Source organism: Pollachius pollachius (assembly GCF_949987615.1).
Source record: "Pollachius pollachius genome assembly, chromosome: 15".
NCBI classification, from domain to species: domain Eukaryota; kingdom Metazoa; phylum Chordata; class Actinopteri; order Gadiformes; family Gadidae; genus Pollachius; species Pollachius pollachius.
Window position 1 is genome coordinate 6,031,194 of NC_136948.1, and position 10,064 is coordinate 6,041,257.

At 55.5% G+C, this 10,064-nt stretch overlaps 1 protein-coding gene across 1 annotated transcript in view; it reads left to right on the forward strand.

The window, feature by feature from the left end:
* Positions 1 to 265: 265 nt before the first annotated feature.
* atl1 (atlastin GTPase 1) overlaps positions 266 to 10,064 on the forward strand; it is a gene marked incomplete at both ends in the record, with an annotated part of 11,356 nt that continues 1,557 nt past the window's right edge. The window contains 12 exons of the mRNA XM_079752869.1: positions 266 to 302; positions 3,081 to 3,331; positions 3,571 to 3,705; positions 4,317 to 4,421; positions 4,649 to 4,699; positions 5,069 to 5,125; positions 5,215 to 5,307; positions 5,459 to 5,597; positions 6,046 to 6,173; positions 6,467 to 6,523; positions 6,642 to 6,713; positions 9,603 to 10,034. Coding sequence (XP_079608995.1) covers positions 266 to 302; positions 3,081 to 3,331; positions 3,571 to 3,705; positions 4,317 to 4,421; positions 4,649 to 4,699; positions 5,069 to 5,125; positions 5,215 to 5,307; positions 5,459 to 5,597; positions 6,046 to 6,173; positions 6,467 to 6,523; positions 6,642 to 6,713; positions 9,603 to 10,034 — 1,557 coding nt within the window. The remainder of the gene's footprint in view (positions 303 to 3,080; positions 3,332 to 3,570; positions 3,706 to 4,316; positions 4,422 to 4,648; positions 4,700 to 5,068; positions 5,126 to 5,214; positions 5,308 to 5,458; positions 5,598 to 6,045; positions 6,174 to 6,466; positions 6,524 to 6,641; positions 6,714 to 9,602; positions 10,035 to 10,064) is intronic.

The window sequence follows — 10,064 nt, forward strand, 5'->3', positions numbered from 1 at the left end:
AGCTTTGCTGATAAGCTTGTAACAACGTTTTGTAGATTTATGGTTGAAACTAGACTGTATTTCTATATGTACATCTGACGAAAACAACAGACACCATCGCTCCCTGGCGGCCGATGTATGCGCCGCAGCCCGCCCGTTAAGAGCCTCCACCGTCCTCCTTTGATAAGGGCATCACTTGTGTGTCTATGAAGTATCCTCCCCACCCGATTCCAATGACCAGCGTTTAGGGTCGTTTATTATTACGAAGAGGGTTAAGGACAACGCCATGGCCAAGAATAAAAACAGAGACAGCTGGGGTGAGTGTATGTACCGCATTTTATATTACCTGTTTGTTCTATTTATTTATTTTTACCGCGCATACAATTTTCATCCCTGGTGAGGCAAGAATGTAAGCGATGCAGCAAATCAGGTGTAAAAAGGTCCGAATGAGCGAACAGCCGTCAGTTATTCCCCTGTGGTGCTTAAGGGTGTTACATTTAAACGCCGTTTATTATAGGGGAGAGGCGTGTTTTTATCTGACAATACGCGTATCTATATGCTACCTGTCATGCCGTTCATTAACACATACTAGGCCAGCGTAATCAGAGATAGCAAAACACAATCATAACCGTCAATTCCAATAATTTTATATTCAGTAGAAAAAAAACATGTAGTCCTACATGTTGTATAAACGGTGTGTAATCTTAAGTGTTCTGCTTCCCGGCCCAGCGGGCCTAGAGGAACAGCTACATCTGTGTTCGTTAAACAGGCAGCCGAAGACGTAGGAGAGAGGATGAGTGGAAGATGTGGCCTTCAATCATCATAACATTTAAACAGTGGGCTCAGACGATTGCTGGCCATTACCACCATTACCATCATCAACACGATGGGCGCGTCGCCTTTCATAACCCCTTCCACAGCGTCTCTCGTTATCAATGTCTCTACCTCAAGAAGAGCAGCGGCTATAAAACACAAACAGGCCCGGTCCCGAGGTATCTAGCGGGTGGGGTACGAGAGTACCATGACGGTCCTGACCCGGTAACTGTAGACCGGACCGATGTCCCATAAGCCTAGATGTCTTGGGAAGCGTATTTTTTTGTGTCGATGCTTTATGTGTGTGTGTGTGTGTGTGTGTGTGTGTGTGTGTGTGTGTGTGTGCGTGCGTGCGTGCGTGTGTGTGTGTGTGTTTGCGTGTGTGTTTGAGTGTGGGTGTGGATGTGGGTGTGTGCGTGCATGTGTGTGCGTGCGTGCGTGTATTGGGCGTGTTGTGATCAGGTTATCTAGGGTGAGGCCGTAGTATAACGAGTCGCGAGGTAACCAAGTCAATGCCATGACAAAGCAGTATCGGTGCAGGAATGGAAGAATTTATCTTAATTTGGATGCACCTACGAATCTATAGCTGAATCCCTACGTTATGAGTCTGCCTGCTGTGTCCACGTTTAGTTTTTTGCCAGCATCATAAACGACCATCTCCAGCGTATATTGGACCGCGGGCCGTTGATGTAATCCGAGCCTATAGCCCTTAACCCCGTAATGTCAGGGATGATGACTGATAACCACAGCTTTAAACGCTATAATTCAATACAAGTATGGTTTTTTCCTCTGCTGTGCTCATGGGGATAATAATTGCTCCCCCACTATACATGAAACGGTTGTAGAGACAAAAAACCAACTGAGTCACTGCTCGGAAGCAGCATGCCCATGTTGTCCTGGCTATGAACAGATGGCCTTATAGCCTAGCGTGGATCATAGCCTAGCATGGATCACCGCTCAGTCCTCCTGCTCCCAGTCCACTGATGTAAGACGAGAAGGAAGTGTCCATAATGGACACATCTTCTCCAAGACGTTCTCTAATAGGATGAGCGGGAGGAGAGGACCATCACACCCTCAGAAAGGCTGAACCGTCCCACTGAATCACTACAAAGTAGTCAGTTCATCCTTTCACTCACCGCTCCCCCGCCCGGGGGGTGAGGAGAGGAAACGCTCAGCTGGGATATTAGTGGAGCATTCGGACATGAAAAAAAAAACACTTTGCTAACTGCATTTCCATAGATATAATCAATGAATTGCTTTTGACATCTCATGTCTGTTAAAAACACCAGAAGAAAATTCCAACCACACCTCGTTCGTTGAGCCCTGAAGTGCACTCATGCTGTAGAATGAGCCCTTTAGAGCTTCTATTAATTTCAGTGGAACAATGTACCCTGTAGAGTTCTGATAGAGTTCTAATAGAGTGCTCTCTATTGTGCTCTCTACAGCTGTAATTCGTCCCGCAGAATTCTAATCTAGTCTCCTGTAGAGTTGTAATTGTAAATGTACCCCATAGAGTATATAGAGTTCAAAGGTACCCTATATGGTTCTAATGCCCCCTGCAGAGCTCTAATATAGTTATAATGTACCTTATGAGGTTAAAAACCCCTTTAGAGTTCTTAGAGTTCTGATGTACTCTGTAGATATCTAACAGAAGCTGTTTCAATGTACCCAGTAGAGCTCTGGAAGCTGTCGCGTTCTAACGGGAGCTGTAGGGTTCTAATGAACTCAGTAGAGCTCTGGAAACTGTCGTGATCTAAAGGGAGCTGGAAAGTTGTGCTGTACCTTGTGGAGCTCTAATAGAGCCTTAAGGTACATTCTTATGTACCTTGTTAACCTACCTAATAGAGTTGTAATAGATCCTGTAAAGCTCTGAGATACCCTTTAGAGCTCTAAGGCACCCTATAGATCTAATGTACCCTGTAGAGCTCCTCTGAACCCTGTAGAGCTCTAAGGCATAGTGTAGAGATCAAATGTACCCTGTAGAGCTCCCCTGAACCCTGTAGAGCTCTAAGGCATAGTGTAGAGATCTAAGGCACCCTGTAGTGCTCTTAGATAACCTGTAGAGCTCTAAGGCATAGTGTAGAGATCTAAGGCACCCTGTAGTGCTCTTAGATAACCTGTAGAGCTCTAAGGCATAGTGTACAGCTCAAAGGTACCCTGTAGTGCTGAGGCACCGTGCAGAGCTCCCCTGAACTCTGTAAAGCTCTAGGATACCCTGTAGAGCTCCCCTGAACTCTGAAGAGCTCTATAATAGGGTACCTTAAACCCCCCCTCCACTTGGTTCTTAGGGTCCCTCAGTGACAAAAACGTGTACGACTGGAGCTCGGAGGAGGAGGAGCCTGACGGGAGGGCGAGGCCCGTCCAGGTGCTGGTCGTCAAGGACGACCACACCTTCGAACTGGACGAGGCCGCCCTGAGCCGCATCCTGCTGGCGGAGGAGGTGAGGGACCGGGACGTGGTGGCCGTGTCCGTGGCCGGAGCCTTCCGGAAGGGGAAGTCCTTCCTCATGGACTTCATGCTGCGCTACATGTACAACCAGGTGAGTCCGGACCACCTGACCCCCCTCGGGCTCGGACCGCTGCCCCCACCATCCCCATGGGGTTATGATGATGTCATGGTTATTATTACATGTATTAATTAAGTTGGTAACATTCCGTTTGTACAGTGAGCACAGAGTGGAGTACAGTGCAACAGACGGAACCCCCCCCCCCTTATATTCCCACCCCAGTGTTTCTATGGCAACAAGCGGTGTGATGATTGGTTGGATGTGGTGTCCAGGCTGCGGTGGATTGGCTGGGCGAGGCGGAGGAGCCCCTCACTGGATTCACCTGGAGGGGAGGGTCGGAGCGGGAGACCACCGGCATCCAGATCTGGAGCGAGGTGTTCCTCGTGGACAAGCCGGACGGACACAAGGTACGGTCCGGCAGGACGTGTGGAGTCCACTCCGTGTTTTTGAGGAAACCGTGGGCTTTTGGCTCGCCCTGTGGTGGACGGTGTGAATGTCCGCCTGGCATGGGTTTTTATGCTTGCAGGACCGGACTGGAACATCCCAGCACCTCTTCGAACATGTCATCTGCTAGCTGGCTTATGTCATCATATTATATCATGAAACAACAACCTCTATTTCCCTCTGATTCATACCCCTGTTTAATCATGCAATGTGGATTAGCTACTCTACTTTCTCACACAGGTGTTCCCTCTGCCCATATTAATTATGAAAACCAATAGATACACACACGTACACACACACACAAACACACACACACACACACACACACACAAACACACACACACACACACACACACACACTATATACTGCCAAAACTATCTCCATTACTCTGTCTCTCCTATTTCCACCTTTCCTCATTTTGAAGTGCAATTAGTACAGAGCTTGCTGACAGCAGCTAGCACCAAACGTGTGCTAATCAACATGAATTTACATGAATTTGCATTCATCAACACGGGTAATGAACGCATCATCATTCTAAATGGTACCGCCTGCCCGGCGGCGCCTCGCCTGCAGGTGGCGGTGTTGCTGATGGACACCCAGGGAACCTTCGACAGCCAGTCCACCCTGAGGGACTCCGCTACGGTGTTCGCTCTCAGTACCATGATCAGCTCCATGCAGGTACACTCCGGGGGTTACTATGGAAACCATATACCAATAGGAATGCATAGGGTTTAAAATGATGCTGGTGCAACTTAAAAATGGAAAGGCAAGATTTGGAGCAATTTAGTACAGATAAAGAGGTAAAAAATTGTCTTTATATTGAATGTTTCTGTTTCATGTTTGTTTCCTGTCAACCCATATGAAAATATCAGTCAGGTCGGTGTAACTTGTTTCTCTTTCTTTAGGTTTATAACATCTCTCAGAACGTCCAGGAGGATGATCTGCAGCATCTACAGGTATAAACACACACACACACACATATATATATATATATATATACACACACACTATATATAAATATATACATATATATACATCCCATGAAATCATAGAAAGCTAAGAATAATTTGAACTGAAATAAACTGATTCAAGTCAAGTAATAATAGCTGTTATATTATCATCCGTTTTCATCAAGACGTCTAAATTATCTCTAAATGTTTCACACGATACATTAGCCACTCTAGAATATCATTGTTTGTCTCGTCATGGATCATGAGTATGATGTGGAATTGAGCATGAAGGACATTTTTTGGTTTAATGGGGCATGAGAATGGAAAGACCGATTTCAACAATCATAACCTTGTGGATATGATCTATCCTCCCAGCTTTTCACAGAGTACGGCCGCCTGGCCATGGAGGAGACCTGCCTGAAGCCGTTCCAGGTAGACCAGCCCTACAAACCACCGCTTCCTTATTCCTGCTTCCTGGTTCTTGTGACTCACCTCTGACCTCTGGGAATCTTGTGTTCCAGTCGCTGAGATTCCTGGTGCGGGACTGGAGCTTCCCCTACGAGTTCCCCTACGGACAGGAAGGAGGGATGACCTTCCTGGAGAAGAGGCTCAAGGTACACACATCGCCGTGGCTACCGTTTCCGTCGGCTTTACTTTAGACAAGCTCTTAGGATAACAGGATAAAATTACATTTTCCTTTGAAGAGGACCCAATGCAATACGTGCTACACTAACACATGAACCTCGTGGTCGGGGTGCTCTCCAGATCTCCGAGAACCAGCACGAGGAGCTGCAGAACGTGAGGAAGCACATCCACTCCTGCTTCACCAACATCTCCTGCTACCTGATGCCCCACCCCGGCCTCAAGGTGGCCACCAACCCCAACTTCGACGGCCGGATCAAAGGTAGGACGGCTGCATGTCTCTCCTACATGACCAGCGGCTCCAGACCGCCACACACCTCAGTCAGGGACGTTTCACTGATGCAGGAATAGTGACGGTGTTCAGTGACTGCCTCATGGCGAAAGATCATTATTTTTTCGAAAATCAGACCTTTTCCTTTTTTATCCTCCATCCCGTCCACACCCTTACCTGTGGACGTGGTTGAGATGCCTCCACCTCCTTCTTTCTCCATGGCCCCTACCTGTACTCAGGGGGTACAGGGAACATGAGTAGTCGGAAGTCAGATTGAACAGGTACACAAACTGTTCAACCGAAGAAATGGCATTTGAACCAAGTTGAAAGATCAAATGAAGCGTGACAGAATGAGGTGTAACTGCCGGAGTGCGTCAATGTGTCGCCGGTCTGAACAGGCGCTCTCAGACCGCCTCTGTTCTTCCGTCTCCTCCCCTAGAGATCGACAAGGACTTCATCGATAACCTGGAGGTGCTGGTCCCCTGGCTGCTGAGCCCAGCCAACCTGGATGTGAAGGAGATCAACGGCAGCAGGATCACCTGCCGAGGCCTGCTGGAGTATTTCAAGGTGCTGACCCCATGTCACTTATAATTACATTTAGCAGGGCATTTAGCAGACGCTTTTATCTAATGCCCCCTGCAGAGCTCCCCCATACTATGTGGGATATTAATGGGGGGTATTAAGGTATACATTGTTTAATCGGGTTAGGGTTTTATCTGTCAAACCCAGAGGGAGGAAACCTTGAGGGGAACTCAGGAGAGGGATCTCTCCTCTCAGGGGACCGTTAGGGACGGTTAGGAGCTGTAGTGTTCACTTAAAAAAACACAAGACACATTAACACGTTTTCCTCTCCATCTCAGGCCTACATCAAGATCTACCAGGGGGAGGAGCTACCCCACCCCAAGTCCATGCTGCAGGTATCCGTGCACACGGCCTTCACCGCCGGCCACGCCCTCCATACAGCGACGCGCTCCTTCTCATTGATCGTATGATGAGCTAACTCCTCTCTAACTCCTTCCCACCCTTTGCCAACAGGCCACCGCCGAGGCGAACAACCTAGCAGCCGTCGCTGCCGCAAAGGACCTCTACAACAAGAAGATGGAGGAGGTGGGCGCTTGTTTTCTCTCTATTTAGTTTAGTCTTCAATATCGGATCCAAACTAGCGTTTCAATTGCATTTCCTAGCGACACGGTAACCTAAATCTAGGAATAGCTTACCAGAGAGATGTGGTGGGAGTCCTCTGGGACCTTTGATTCGTCATAGTGGCAGAGTCAAACCCGATGATGTAACCGCAAGACATGGTTTGTTTCCTGCCCGGTCAATCTCATGTCTTTCTCGTTCTTCTGCAAAATCACTCCTGCTTTGTCGCCGCAAACCACCTGACTCACGTCATCACCCACCTGACCCCCCCTCCCCTCCGACCCACCATCACCTGACCCACGCCCCCACCCACCTGACCCACGCCCCCAACCACCTGACCCCCCCAACACACCACCACCTGACCACCGCCCCCACCCACCTGACCCCTCCCCTCCGACCCACCATCGCCTGACCACCGCCCCCACCCACCTGACCCCTCCCCTCCGACCCACCATCACCTGACCCACGCCCCCACCCACCTGACCCCTCCCCTCCGACCCACCATCACCTGACCCACGCCCCCACCCACCTGACCCCTCCCCTCCGACCCACCATCACCTGACCACCGCCCCCACCCACCTGACCCCTCCCCTCCGACCCACCATCGCCTGACCACCGCCCCCACCCACCTGACCCCTCCCCTCCGACCCACCATCGCCTGACCACCGCCCCCACCCACCTGACCCCTCCCCTCCGACCCACCACCACCGGACCCACGCCCCCACCCACCTGACCCCTCCCCCCCAACACACCACCACCTGACCACCGCCCCCACCCACCTGACCCCTCCCCTCCGACCCACCATCGCCTGACCACCGCCCCCACCCACCTGACCCCTCCCCTCCGACCCACCATCACCTGACCCACGCCCCCACCCACCTGACCCCTCCCCTCCGACCCACCACCACCGGACCCACGCCCCCACCCACCTGACCCCTCCCCTCCGACCCACCATCACCTGACCACCGCCCCCACCCACCTGACCCCTCCCCTCCGACCCACCATCGCCTGACCACCGCCCCCACCCACCTGACCCCTCCCCTCCGACCCACCATCACCTGACCCACGCCCCCACCCACCTGACCCCTCCCCTCCGACCCACCACCACCGGACCCACGCCCCCACCCACCTGACCCCTCCCCTCCGACCCACCATCACCTGACCACCGCCCCCACCCACCTGACCCCTCCCCTCCGACCCACCATCACCTGACCCATGCCCCCACCCACCTGACCCCTCCCCTCCGACCCACCACCACCTGACCCACGCCCCCACCCACCTGACCCCTCCCCTCCGACCCACCACCACCGGACCCACGCCCCCACCCACCTGACCCCTCCCCTCCGACCCACCATCACCTGACCACCGCCCCCACCCACCTGACCCCTCCCCTCCGACCCACCATCGCCTGACCACCGCCCCCACCCACCTGACCCCTCCCCTCCGACCCACCATCGCCTGACCACCGCCCCCACCCACCTGACCCCTCCCCTCCGACCCACCATCGCCTGACCACCGCCCCCACCCACCTGACCCCTCCCCTCCGACCCACCATCACCTGACCCACGCCCCCACCCACCTGACCCCTCCCCTCCGACCCACCATCACCTGACCCACGCCCCCACCCACCTGACCCCTCCCCTCCGACCCACCACCACCGGACCCACGCCCCCACCCACCTGACCCCTCCCCTCCGACCCACCATCACCTGACCCACGCCCCCACCCACCTGACCCCTCCCCTCCGACCCACCATCACCTGACCACCGCCCCCACCCACCTGACCCCTCCCCTCCGACCCACCATCGCCTGACCACCGCCCCCACCCACCTGACCCCTCCCCTCCGACCCACCATCGCCTGACCACCGCCCCCACCCACCTGACCCCTCCCCTCCGACCCACCATCGCCTGACCACCGCCCCCACCCACCTGACCCCTCCCCTCCGACCCACCATCACCTGACCCACGCCCCCACCCACCTGACCCCTCCCCTCCGACCCACCATCACCTGACCCACGCCCCCACCCACCTGACCCCTCCCCTCCGACCCACCACCACCGGACCCACGCCCCCACCCACCTGACCCCTCCCCTCCGACCCACCATCACCTGACCCACGCCCCCACCCACCTGACCCCTCCCCTCCGACCCACCATCACCTGACCACCGCCCCCACCCACCTGACCCCTCCCCTCCGACCCACCATCGCCTGACCACCGCCCCCACCCACCTGACCCCTCCCCTCCGACCCACCATCACCTGACCCACGCCCCCACCCACCTGACCCCTCCCCTCCGACCCACCATCACCTGACCACCGCCCCCACCCACCTGACCCCTCCCCTCCGACCCACCATCGCCTGACCACCGCCCCCACCCACCTGACCCCTCCCCTCCGACCCACCATCACCTGACCACCGCCCCCACCCACCTGACCCCTCCCCTCCGACCCACCATCACCTGACCCACGCCCCCACCCACCTGACCCCTCCCCTCCGACCCACCACCACCTGACCACCGCCCCCACCCACCTGACCCCTCCCCTCCGACCCACCATCACCTGACCCACGCCCCCACCCACCTGACCCCTCCCCTCCGACCCACCACCACCGGACCCACGCCCCCACCCACCTGACCCCTCCCCTCCGACCCACCACCACCGGACCCACGCCCCCACCCACCTGACCCCTCCCCTCCGACCCACCACCACCGGACCCACGCCCCCACCCACCTGACCCCTCCCCTCCGACCCACCATCACCTGACCACCGCCCCCACCCTCCTGACCCACGCCCCCACCCACCTGACACCGCTGCACCCCCCTTACCCACCGCCCCCACCCACCTGACCCCCTCCCAGGTGTGCGGCGGCGACCGGCCCTTCCTGGCGCCCGCCGAGCTGCAGGCGCGGCACGGCGTGATCCGCGAGGAGGCGCTGCAGGTGTTCCGCGGCGTGAAGAAGATGGGCGGCGAGGAGTTCAGCCGGCGCTACCTGCTGCAGCTGGAGACGGAGGTGGACGAGGTGTTCGTCCAGTACATCAAGCACAACGACTCCAAGAACATCTTCCACGCCGCCCGCACGCCCGCCACCCTCTTCGTGGTCATCTTCGTCATGTACGTGGCGGCCGGCGTCACGGGCTTCGTGGGCGTGGACGTCATCGCCAGCGTGTGCAACACGGTGCTGGGGCTGGCGCTCATCACGCTGTGTACCTGGGCCTACATCCGCTACTCCGGGGAGTACCGCGAGCTGGGGGCCGTCATCGACCAGGTGGCCGGGGCCCTCTGGGACCAGGTGAGGGGGCCCCCCACCCGAGAGCTTTCT